Below are 13,846 nucleotides of genomic sequence, written 5' to 3'. Positions count from 1 at the left end.
TTCTTATTTGTCTTGTGATCTTATTCGATCTTCTCTACTCAATACGTCGCAAATTGTCGTCAGTAATGGTTGTTTGTCAAATGTATCTCCTCTGCACGCTAGTGTCCCTCAGGGTTCTATTTTAGGGCCACTACTTTTCATGTTATATGTTAATAATCTTCGTGAATCTGTACTAAACTCCAAGCTTAGTATTTATGCAGATGATATTCAGTTATTTACCTCGTGTTCCTCTGGCGTACTTTCGGACTGTATTCGTAATTTGGACGATGATCTTGGGCGTATATGCGATTGGTGTGTTCGTAGTAATTACTTACTTACTTAGTTGGCCCATTACAGAACATTTGTTCCATAGACCGAACTAAGAAAAGATCTCCATTCCTCTCTATTTTTCGTTGACTTTTTGGAATACCGCGGCTTTTCTTTTCTTCATTCACTTGTATGCTCCATCGAAGCTTAGGCCTGCCGATTCTGCGTGCACCCCCATGTGGCATGTATTCATACGCCTTTTTAGCGGGTTCATCATCGCTCACTCTTATGATATGGCCTAGCTAACGCAATCGTTGCATCTCGATACGTTTAACTATATTCATGTCTTTGTATAGCTTATATAGCTCGTGGTTTATACGACGTCGATATTCACCGTCAACGCATATCGGCCCGTAGATCTTTCGAAGAATTTTCCTCTCAAACACACCAAGCACTGCCTTATCTGCTTCCGCAAGTACCCATGCTTCTGAGCCATACATTAGCACGGGTAGTATCAGCGTTTTGTATAGTGTATTTTTTGTTTGACGAGATGTGGCTTTGTCTTTAAATTGGTTACTTAAAACATAGTAGCATCTGTTGGCCAATACAATTCTTCTTCTTATTTCACAACTGATGTTGTTTGTTGTGTTTATGGCAGTGCCGAGGTAGACGAACTCTTTAACTACCTCAAAATTGTAGGTACCAACTTCTACAGTTGGTCCGAGCTCTATGGACGCTTTGCGCGTCGACACCATCAATTTGGTCTTTTCGCCGTTTCATAAAGGTATCAGTTACTTGCTTTACTGATCGTCCCATGACGTCTATGTCATCAGCATAAGCAAGTAACATGTGGCTATTGGTGTAAATTGTGCCATTTCTTTTGACATTTGCATCTCGTATTTCCTTTTCCAGCAATATGTTGAACAGGTCACACGAAAGGCTGTCTCCTTGTCTGAGACCTCTTTTGGTACAAAATTCTTCGGAGAGGTTCTTTCCAATTTTAACTGAGGACCTAGTATCAGTCAAAGTCATCTTACAAACCCGGATGAGCTTTGCGGGGATACCAAATTCAGACATTGCATGGAATACCTTTGATCGGAGGGGACTGTCGAATGCTGCTTTATAATCGATAAAAAGGTGATATGTGTCGATCTGCATCTCTTGGGTCTTATCTAGGATTTGCCGCAGGGTAAATATCTGGTCAATGGTGGACTTGCCAGGTCAAAAGCCACATCGGTATGGTCCACTTATTTCGTTGACCATTGGCTTTAGTCGTTCGCACAATATCCCTGACACTATCTTATAGGCAATAGGGAGAAGACTTATGCCACTATAGTTAGAGCATACAGTCTTATCTCCTTTTTTGTGGACGCGACATAGGATGCTCAGGTTCCAATCGTCGGGTACGCGCTCTTCCTGCCAGATGGTGCTAACTAGCTGATGCATACACCTTATCAGCGCGCCGCCTCCGGATTTAAACAGCTCGGCTGGTAATCCATAGGCTCCTGCTGCTTTATTATTTTTCAGCCGGTTGATTGCTGTTTTTACCTCATCTTGGCCGGGCGGTATACATTCTATACCATCTTCTGGGATTGGATCTGCGTTCTTAGTAATATACGTGTTAATATTGGTAAAACCAAATGTGGAATATTTGGTCAGTTTAGAGATGATGGGCAGGTGCATTCTATTATAATTCAAAACTGTAGTGTTCCTTTTTCTAATGTTGTTTCTTGCTTAGGGTTTGATATAGACAGTAAGTTGCAATTTACTGGTCATATATCTAGAGTATGTTCTCAAGTAAATCTAATGTTGCGTCATTTGTACAGCCTGGATGGTTGTTTTTCTACTAGCATTAAGTTAAAACTTGCACATACTTTAATTATGCCTTATATTTTGTACGGTTTAGAGGTTTACATCTTTGGCCCAACAGTCGGGAAATTCAGAATCCACAGTGAAACATCTGACAATGGTATGAGGCTGATAGACTTTGCAGCTGCAAAAAACATGGTAGTTAGCAGTACCAAATTTAATCATCTCGATATTCATAAGGGCACCTGGTTGTCTCGAGATCAAAGAACAAGTAATCAAATTGATCATGTTGTAATAGATGGAAGACATTCATCCAGCGTGTTGGATGTACGATCGTTCCGAGGCGCAAACATTGATTCGGACCACTACCTTGTTGCAGCAAAGGTACGTACCCGTCTAAACGTTGCAAATAAAGCACGAACAGACTCAACGCGGAAGTTGGACATCGATAGGCTGCAAACAAAACAGATAGCCACAGCATATTACACTCATCTAGCCCAATTGCTTAGCGCGAGCACTCCTTGTCCCGATAACATAACAACACAATGGCAACATATTGCCCACTCCATGCAAACAGCCGCAAAATCCATACTTGGATTCCAGAGACCTCCACAAAAGAATTCATGGTATGACCAGGAGTGTCGTGCTGCTACCGAAGAGAAAAATGCGGCATATAGAGCTACTTTACAATCAGTAGCAACGCGTAGCGCGCGAGAGAGATATCGGGAGAAAAGGAGAGAAGAGAAACGGCTTTTCCGCAAGAAAATGAGAGAAGCGGGAGTGTGAAAAAATCGAGATGTACAGGAGACAGAATGAAGTCCGAAAATTCTACCACAGAGTGAAACATCAAACAGATGGCTTTGGTACAGGCACATCTGGTAACAGATACAGATAGCGTGCTCAGGATATGGAAGGAACATTTCTCCAATCTGCTGGTATCCAATAGTAGCGAAGACGATGATACCACAGATCCAATCCCAGAAGATGGTATAGAATGTATACCGCCCGGCCAAGATGAGGTAAAAACAGCAATCACCCGGCTGAAGAATAATAAAGCAGCAGGAGCCGATGGCTTACCAGCCGAGCTGTTTAAAACCGGAGGCGACGCGCTGATAAGGTGTATGCATCAGCTAGTTAGCACCATCTGGCAGGAAGAACGCGTACCCGACGATTGGAACCTGAGCATCCTATGTCCCGTCCACAATAAAGGAGATAAGACTGTATGCTCAAACTATAGGGGCATAAGTCTTCTCCCTATTGCCTATAAGATAGTGTCAGGGTTATTGTGCGAACGACTAAAGCCAATGGTCAACGAAATAATTGGACCATACCAATGTGGCTTTAGACCTGGCAAGTCCACCATTGACCAGATATTTACCCTGCGGCAAATCCTAGAGAAGACCCAAGAGATGCAGATCGACATATTTCACCTTTTTGTCGATTATAAAGCAGCATTCGACAGTCCCATCCGATCAAATGTATTCCACGCAATGTCTGAATTTGGTATCCCCGCAAAGCTCATCCGGCTTTGTAAGATGACTTTAACTGATACTAGGTCCTCAGTTAAAATTGGAAAGAACCTCTCCGAAGAATTTTGTACCAAAAGAGGTTTCAGACAAGGAGACAGCCTTTCGTGTGACCTATTCAACATTTTGCTGGAAAAGGTAATACGAGATGCAAATGTCAAAAGAAATGGCACAATTTACACCAATAGCCACATGTTACTTGCCTATGCTGATGACATAGACATCATGGGACGATCAGTAAAGGAAGTAACCGATACCTTTAGGAAGGTCGAAGCAGAATATGCGAAAGTGGGTCTGGCGGTAAACGGCGAAAAGACCAAATTGATGGTGTCGACGCGCAAAGCGTCCATAGAGCTCGGACCAACTGTAGAAGTTGGTACCTACAATTTTGAGGTAGTTAAAGACTTCGTCTACCTCGGCACTGCCATAAACACAACAAACAACATCTGTTGTGAAATAAGAAGAAGAATTGTATTGGCCAACAGATGCTACTATGGTCTAAGTAAGCAATTTAAAAACAAAGCCACATCTCGTCAAACAAAAATAACACTATTCAAAACGCTGATACTATCCGTGCTAAGGTATGGCTCCGAAGCATGGGTATTTGCGCAAGCAGATAAGGCAGTGCTTGGTGTGTTTGAGAGGAAAATTCTTCGAAAGATCTACGGGCCGATTTGCGTTGACGGTGAATATCGACGTCGTATGAACCACGAGCTATATAAGATATACAAAGACATGAATATAGTTAAACGTATCGTGATGCAACGATTGCGTTGGAAAGGCCATATCATGAGAATGAGCGATGATGAACCCGCTAAAAAGGCGTGTGAATACATGCCACATGGCGGTGCACGCAGAATCGGCAGGCCTAAGCTTCGATGGAGCAAACAAGTGGATGAAGAAATGGAAAGGCGCGGTATTCCAAAAAGTCAAGCGAAAAACAGAGAGGAGTGGAGATCTTTTCTTAGTTCGGTCTATGGAACAAATGTTCTGTAATGGGCCAACTAAGTAAGTAAGTAGAGGTTTACACTGGTACCAATTCTGCAAATCTACGTAAAATCTCATCATGTAAATTAAGAAAAAATATATAATAACAAGATTGTTAGAATTTGACAATAAAAGTTTTCTTCTTCTTTATTTGCCAATTCGTTTTCCGAATGTTAGCGACCAATACAATTATAAATAGATTTGTTTTTATAAATACGTATATATACAATATTTGTTTAAAAATTGCTTAGTATGTCTGCAAACGCATTTCTATCTCTAGCCTTTGATAATAGGGTTGTAGTATCTCGGATGCCATTATCCAATATTATCCATCCATGTTGTCTCCTTTCTTCCTCTAACGGTCTTCCTTCTATCATTATGTGGATTATATTTTGTAGCAATTTATATTTTTGATTTCGCATTATATGCCCCAGGTACGCAGCCTTTCGTCTTTTTATAACTCTTTCGCAGTGCATCCTTCTCAGTACATCGGTATTTGTCATATGGGCTGTCCAGGGAATTTTGAGTACTCTCCTATAAATCCATATCTCAAAAGCTTCCAGTCTTCTTATATCAGCACTTTTAATAGTCCATACTTGCGTTGCATATAATAACACTGACCAGACATATGTTTGATAAAACGAATCTTTGTTTCAAGATTAATGTCATGATTCGTAAGTACTCTCTTATATTTTGAAAATTCTTCTCTGGCCAGTTCAATTCTGCATCTTATTTCTTGCGAGGACTGCTGTTCAGTTATTGCAACTCCCAGGTATTTGAAACTTTTAACTCTGTCAACATAGGTATTGTGAATTTTCTATGTTGTATTATTGTGTTCATTCTTCTTGCTTATAACCATGAATTTGGTTTTGCGGATGTTAATTTTCAGACCGTATTTTTCGCTGTGTATTGCGAGTTTATTCACAAGGTTCTGGAGTCCAGATATGCTATGCGCCAGTAAGGTTGTATCATCAGCATATCTTATGTTGTTCAGAAATGTTCCGTTTATATGAATGCCGATTGGGATTTTGTTTATGGATTCATGAAAAAAATTTTCTGAGTAGATATTGAATAGCAAAGGTGACAATATGCACCCTTGTCTCACTCCCTTAGATATGTCAATTCTATCTGTCATTTCCCCGTCCACTTCTATTTGTGCACTTTGTTGCCAATATAGACTTTTGATACAATTCACTTCTTTCTGGTCTAGGCCAATGGAGATGAGGATATCAATCAACTTATCGTGTAACACAAAAGCTTTTTCGTAATCTATGAAGCATAGAAATACGTCTTTTTGTGCGTTTTTACATTTCTGGACCAATGTTTGTATCGAAAAAAGTGCTTCTCGGGTTCCCATACCTTCCTTAAATCCAAACTGAGACGTTCCCATGGCTTTTTCGCACTTTGAGTATATACTGGAGTGAATTATCCGTAGAAAATTTTTTAAAAGTTTAACTGCGGACATTGGAAAATGTGCGTTGTGACTCATTTTGTATATCCGGTTCCTTGTCGTCGATGGTTTTATTATCCGCAATACATATTGGCTCTTTGGAATTGAGCCGTTTAATGTAAGCAAGGCCACGAAAGGTATATGCAGATTGGATCAAACCTTTTTTCTTCAAATGAAGCGCTTCTTGGAGAAAGTAATAATTTGTGTTGGGAAGATTTTCGTTTATATAATATAAGGAATTCGACTCGAACCCAATTGTGTTTTGTTTTTTGTAGGCGGAAACAGATTTGAAAAAAAAAAGTTTTTTTCATAGGGTGACATGAATTTTGCGAGTTTTGCTGTTTCGTATTATTCCTGTTTTGCAGGCGGTGAATAGATTTTAGCTTGGGTGTAACTATTTTCATAGAGTTGCAAACCTTGTTAAAGATATCGAGCAATTTTTCATCATTTTGAAATGGAATACCATTTACTCGGATTTCACAGGCAACGTGTGAATTCTCCTGTTTTAATAGTTGCATCCTTAGAGTTTCAATATCCGATTTCAGAACTGAAATTTCTTCTGATCCCTTTTCTGAGCAGTTTTCCAGGTGTAGAACTCGATCTTTAACGTTATTGAGATCTGTTGTGATTTCATACAGTCGCTTGTTGATCTGGCTTACTATGCGTTCTTCAGTTTTTTCAAGCATATTCTTGAGTTCTTCCGTTAGCCTGTCGCTTAATTTTGAGATTCGTTCGTCTAACATCTGCATCATTCTTAATGGCGAATCTGATGACATTGGTGTTTTTGTTAAATTCCCGATGTGCCATTGGGAAAAACTCTCCCTATGACGTTTTGGCGCTAGGTAGTATCGATGGACGTATTCATTACATCGCCACGTTAGTTTGTTTGTTTACAACACATGCTTACTAGATGCAACCTGTCTGTTGCTCATAATAACAAACATTCTCACTTTGACATTAATCATAACTCTAATTCATTAATTGATTATTCTCTTGTCAGTCGTCGCGATGCAATTGGGAAGAGCAGTCAATTCTACCTTCCTGCTGTTAATGCTCATCACGCATTCCTGTTGTTGCAGTATGACTTTTATCGTCCTGGGGATTCCCATTCGGTGGTGTCCTATAGAGATTACTCTAATATTAACTTAAACTCTCTTATCTGCGATGTGAATAATTGTGATTTTTCTCCATTATATCTTACTAATAATACTATCTGTCAACAATCATTTCTCAACTCCTTTTTGCTTAATCTATTTAACACATATGTACCTGAAAAGACAAAAATCGTTCAAACTAATAAGTACAGTTGGTTCACTCCTGATGTTTGTACTGCAATTCTTAACAGAGAATTAGCTTTCAAGACATATATGCAAAATAGCTGTGATAGGAATAAAGAAATTTTTAAGAGATACAGATCCACTGCTCGCCGTCTTATTCGCCAGGCTAAAGCATTGCATACCCTACGCTTCTTTTCTGGTATTAGTTGTCCCAAGGACTTTTGGTCGCGCATTCGACAGTGCGGTACAGTACGTAGTGATGGCTTAAACTGTGATATTAACCCTTGTTATATTCATATGTATCAATACTATTAATTAGAATAAGTTTCTTATCTGGCAACGTTTCTCGTTTGTCAACTCCGAAATGAAGTATGTAAACAAATGAAACTGAAATAAAAGACATTCGTTTATCACCTACTTAAAGTAGAGGTTGTTCTTTCATTTTCTTACACGGACCCCACGACATTATAGTGGCGACGAGGAACGCAAAAGAAAAAAGGAGAGAACACGAATAAAAAAAACCGCGTGCGTAACACAATATTTTATATTTGTCAAGTCGTCTTAATAAGCAAAGTGTATTTTAATAAAAACACAAAAGTCATAAATATGACAACAGAAGGCGTTTCTCAATCACGTGAAAATATCGGCCACAACCGAGACACTGCTCCAAATCAATATTATACAACATTGTTGCCGGAATTCCCTCCATCAAGAGAAAAATGGGCAGTGTGGAAGCAAAAACTGGAATTACATTTTATGGAATTAGATATCACCGAGGAAAATGCTAAAAAAGTGCTTTATTGAAGTTAGTGGGTGCTGAAGCTTACAATACACTCCACAGCGTATGCGGTCCTAAAGCACCGATTTCCTTGACGTATAAAGAATTATGCAAACTTCTGGACACACATTATGGTGAATTTTGTAGAAGACTCTTTTCTGTGTAAATAGAGTCAGGTAGATTTCTTTGTAAGCATGTCGTCTAAGAATCTATGTCTAAAAATAATCAACTGTCGGCCATAAATAATGGAACAAATGTCGTACCCAAAATAGTAAAGATAGCGAAGGGTCGATAATAAAATATGTATTTTCCATTATCGGCGCAACGTGTGTGTGCACGGCGTCATAATGTATTTATAGATGCAGCGTGCATTTCTAATGTGCGTCCAAACGGAATGTATGTGTATGTGTGTTATTATTAGATTTGTAAGATTTAGGTTTAAATATTTTGTAGGAAATAAAGAGTCTCTCTAAAGCAACGAAACGAACAACATCGCTAACGCGGGTGTTTTCATTCTCTTAGTTTATTTTCCTTTGGTTTCTTGGGTGCATTTGTGATGAGGCTAGGAGTCGTCTCATCATTTGGTGACCCCGACGAGATAGGCTCGCGGTTTCAAAAAAAAAAAAAAGAAATTTGTGTAGTTTATTCGTGTTAAGTGTAGTGACGTGGTAGGCTCACATTTTTAAGAAAGAAAAGTGTGTTAGTTTACGCTTAGTGTTATAACGTAGTACGTAACGAAAGTGACTACGTTAGGTTTATTCGTTAGGTTATAGAAAGGCGCGCAGTCGAAGCAAAGATTGTGTTAGGCCAATTTTATAGCTAGAAAAAAATAAATAAAGTGACAAAAAATATAGCTCGCGAAAATGAATTTCGAAGAATTCATCCAACATCAAAGGATGTTGGGCGAGTATATAGTGTCCACATATTTACAAAAGAGCAAAATTGCTCAAAACAGTGTAGCCAAAGAAACTAGGGAAAAGTGTTCCGAAATAGTTAGTTCTTTCACGGAAGCAAGAAAGGATTTTTAGGTAACGAAAGGGAGCTCCGACGTATGGGAAAAGTACCATACGATCATTGCATATTCGCTGTGGGAGTGCAATATGCGGTAAAAAGAATAGAGGAAGGCATGGAAGCTATGGGTTTGTTTGTGCCCATAGAAGTGCCACGTCTAGATAATGTAGATTTTATAGCTGAGGTGAACAGCTTAAGTTCATCGGAACAGTTTGGAAAGAAATCCGTACAGCTCCATACAGACCCGCCAAATATTAGGGAAACAATTAACTTAGTAGATGCCTCTTTTGAGTTTTTGGGGGAGATTAGGAGTGCGCTTTTCTCAAAGAACAGAAAATTTCGAAAGAAGTTATCAGTCATTATCGTCACATTACCTGCGATATTTAGAGGTAGTAGGGAAAGAGGATGACTACACAAGTCATTACCATTTTTTAAAGATTTGTGACCACTTAGTGCGAAGTGGGAGCATTTCAAGAATAGCACCAAAAAAGGTGAACATGAATAATGATGTACAGTTTTCAGGTAGAGTAGGGTCTACACAGGAAGTTGTTAGGGGTTCGGAAACTACGGAAACTCAGAATGAAAACGTTCGCGTTGATGTTTCGCGGAAATTAAAGATTGAAGTCAACCAACTGCGTGAGAAAAATGAGCAGTTGAAGGCCAGATTGGAGCAAAGAACCACGGACTGGCAAATTGCTGAGAAGAAGGCTCGTATGTACGGGTCACGAGCTGCTGACCTTAACGCCAAATACGATGCTGTGAATGCTTATACCAAGGAAGCCGGTGATGAACTCTGTGAGGTGCATGCAGAATTGGTGTTTCTACGCAAACAAATGAAAGAGGCTCATAAACGTTTGCAAGATGAAGCACGGGCACGTATTGAGTTGGAAGGCAACATACAACGTCTGCGTTGCGAACTGACCTTCAAGGAAAAATTTCATTCAGAAGAAATTAATGAATTGCGCACTCGTCTTTCTGCTCAGTATGAAGCCACATTGCAAGAGTTGCGTGTCCAATTCGAAGGACAAATGAGTTCTAATCGTGCAGAAATTAATATCATGAAGAGCCGCATTATTGAGTTGGAAGCTACAAATGCTACACTGAATGCCCGCAATTATGATTTAGAAAAATTGCTCGACAATGAACGTGCACGGCATGTTACTGATTTCGCCAATATGGAAGCTGAACTACAACTGTGCCGTGATGAAATGGCACAGCAGCTACAAGAAAGTACTGCATACGACAAACTACTGTGTGTCGAAGAAGATAGTAGCCAAACGGAATGGGTTGTAACTAGCAGAGAAGATGACATCGAAATTTCCAAAGGTTATCCTAAGGCAAGGGTACAACAGAAAGGTGAAGTGCAAATCGATGGCGGTGCTACCGTGTCTCAAATGTTTGTAACGGATTCAGCACAAGAACCACCAACAAAAATAATGATGAAGCCACGAAAATGGAAAAGTGGAGAAAACATAAAGACAACACTATATAATGCCAATGAAGAAGTTGCCGGTGCAGATCGTGTCAAGCGTAGAATTATACGTCATGTGTCCAATCATAGTATAATTAATGAAGAAAGTTCTAGTGCCGAGAAGAATCCTCCAAGAAGAAAATGGCTTTACCACGTCTTTCATCGAGGGAAAAAAAGTCATCATCCATACTGGTTGCTGAAGGTGTTGGGTGCCATCACCTAGAATTAAGTCATTATAAATCTTTATATGTTGTTTATTATTAACTTAGAAAATAAGTAATGAAAAATATTACATTATGATAAGGATTATGATAATATTCCTCTTTAGTAAAAAATAACATACATACATTTTAGTTAAAGAATTAGATTGCTTTAAGACCAGAAACTGTTTAGTTCTGTATCTAAATTAGTCTATGTAAATGGAGTCAGATAGCAAGCAAGAAAATGTTCAATGTCCTGTCCTAACAGTTAAAAGATTAGGATCTTTTAAGGCGGGGAGAATGGTGAATTTTGTAGAAGACTCTTTTCTGTGTAAATAGAGTCAGGTAGATTTCTTTGTAAGCATGTCGTCTAAGAATCTATGTCTAAAAATAATCAACTGTCGGCCATAAATAATGGAACAAATGTCGTACCCAAAATAGTAAAGATAGCGAAGGGTCGATAATAAAATATGTATTTTCCATTATCGGCGCAACGTGTGTGTGCACGGCGTCATAATGTATTTATAGATGCAGCGTGCATTTCTAATGTGCGTCCAAACGGAATGTATGTGTATGTGTGTTATTATTAGATTTGTAAGATTTAGGTTTAAATATTTTGTAGGAAATAAAGAGTCTCTCTAAAGCAACGAAGCGAACAACATCGCTAACGCGGGTGTTTTCATTCTCTTAGGTTATTTTTCCTTTGGTTTCTTGGGTGCATTTGTGATGAGACTAGGAGTCGTCTCAAGTCGTCTCATCACATTATATGCTTCCAGTAATTATATTTCACGAAAGGAAAAAGTTTCACACAGCCACTAAAGATTCAAGTGAAACAATAGCGGAGTGGTTTGCACGTGTTAAGAGACTTGCCTTAAGTTGTAAGTTCGATAATAACCTAGACGCATTTATTCCTAATCAATTTGTGATGGGGCTTCCAGAAAAAATTTTCGAACGAATGTGTGAAGAAGACGATCGATTGATGGCAGATGAAGCCTTGCGTAATGCAATGATACTTGAAACGAAGCTAGCAGCGAAGAATAGCGACGTCGACGCGTCAAACGGCGAGATAAAAACAACTTCAAACAAAACAGAATTCGTGATAATGAGAGAACCAAAGAGAAGAGACAAAATTCGTGTTCTCACTGCGGTTGGAAAAATCCCTCATCCAATGAGTGCCGATACAAAAACAGCACATGCAATTTTTGCAAAAGAGTTGGGCACTTAGCATCTGTATGCCGGAATAAAAACAAAATAAATTATGTATCTAACTATAACAGTGAGCGAGAAAATGATAATGTTAATAACATTTTTAACTCTATTTTCAGTATCGGTACGGATGGCAATGTGGGTAAGATGTACTCACTCTCAGTTGTTATTGACGGAATTAATGTCGAAGCAACGTGTGACACTGGCGCGCCATGCATCTTGGTTTCTGATTCTTTTATTAAAAAACAAAATAAGACTTTATTAAAGTGTGATACACCGTACATAAACTATAGCGGTAACAAGATAGAAATATTGGGTGAGTACGACGCATTAATTTCATATCTCGGTGTTGCAAAAAAATTGAGAGTTGTTGTCTCGAAATCTAAAAACCCACCGTTACTTGGTAGAACTTTTCTACGTGCATTTGGTTTTGAATTACTACAAGTAAATTCCATAAATATTGAAGGCAATCGTGACGAAATAATTGCACAAATTAAAAAGAAATATTCGAGCGTTTTTAGCAGTGAAATAGGCAAGTACCGGTTTTGTGAAGTAAATTTGTCTCTGAAAGAAAATGTAACTCCAATATTTTGTAAGCCACGTCCACTTCCACTCGCTTGGAAAGGCAAAATTGAGGCAAAGTTGCAAGACATGATAAAACTGGATTTGTTAGAAGTAGTTGATAATTCCGACTGGGGAACTCCCCTTGTGCCAATAATTAAACCAAATGGCGATTTTAGAATATGCGCAGACTATAAAGTCACAAATAATAAGTACCTAAATGATGTTAAGTACCCCTTACCTCGCATAGAGGAAATTTTCTCATCCCTGGAAGGGGGACAACTTTTCACAAAGTTAGACATGTCGAATGCGTACAACCAATTGGTTTTAAATTCTAACTCCCAACAACTATGCACATGGAGTACGCATATCGGAACGTTGAGGGTCAAACGTCTTCCGTTTGGTGTTAAAACGGCTGCTTCTATTTTCCAAAAGACCATTGCAAATATTCTTCGTGGAATCCCACATGTTGTCGTCTACCAGGACGATATAACAATTACTGGTAGAAATTCAGATGAACATTTGCAAACTTTGGACGCAGTCTTGTCAAAGTTGAAATCTACCGGCCTAACTTTGAATGAGAGCAAATGTATTTTTTTTTTTTAAATCCGAGGTTACCTATTTAGGTTTTCGAATAGATAAATTTGGTCTTCGAAAAACACCAGAACGGATATCTAGCATAAAAAATGCACCGGTACCAACAAATGTGACCGAATTAAAAGCCTTCGCTGGCATGGTAAATTATTATTCAAAACTTGTTAGCAACTTTGCAGACAAAATGATACCTTTATATAAATTATTATCAAAAAATGTAAAGTTTAATTGGTCAAAGGAATGCCAGCAAACATACGAACAAATAAAGGCAGATATTATTTCAGATCAAGTGTTGGTCCATTTCAATGCGAATTTACCGATTATTCTCACAACGGATGCCAGCAACAATGCCATCGCTGGAGTGCTAAGTCACAAGCTTCCTGATAATTCTATAAAACCAATAGCATTTATTTCTCGTGCGTTGACCAAAAGTGAATTAAATTATGCACCCATTGAAAAGGAAGGGTTAGCTATAATTTTTAGTGTGTCAAAATTGCGACAATATCTTTTGGGAAACAAATTTATAATCCGCACTGATCACAAACCACTATTGTCTTTATTTGGTCAAACAAAAGCAATACCTGTTATGGCAGCAGCTCGTATTCAGAGATGGGAAGTAATACTGTCCGGATTCGATTATGTTATCGAATATGTAAAAGATGAGCGTAATATTGCTGATGGCTTATCTAGGATGCCGCAATCCGTGGTTGTCAAAGATTATCAAGAAGAT

At 38.7% G+C, this 13,846-nt stretch overlaps 1 protein-coding gene across 1 annotated transcript; it reads left to right on the top strand.

Annotated features, from left to right (window-relative positions):
* The first annotated feature begins 9,581 nt into the window (after positions 1-9,581).
* On the top strand, positions 9,582-10,778 carry LOC141392348 (lamin Dm0-like). The gene has a single exon (XM_073965298.1). The coding sequence runs from the start codon at positions 9,582-9,584 to the stop codon at positions 10,776-10,778; it is 1,197 nt and encodes a 398-aa protein (XP_073821399.1).
* Positions 10,779-13,846: the final 3,068 nt, after the last annotated feature.

The sequence above is a fragment of the Musca autumnalis genome, unplaced genomic scaffold (assembly GCF_047663935.1).
Source record: "Musca autumnalis isolate F117 unplaced genomic scaffold, ASM4766393v1 scaffold_2, whole genome shotgun sequence".
In the NCBI taxonomy this organism is placed as follows: Eukaryota; Metazoa; Arthropoda; class Insecta; order Diptera; family Muscidae; genus Musca; species Musca autumnalis.
The sequence above is the reverse complement of the archived record's forward strand: the minus strand, read 5'-3'. Positions and strand labels throughout refer to the sequence as shown.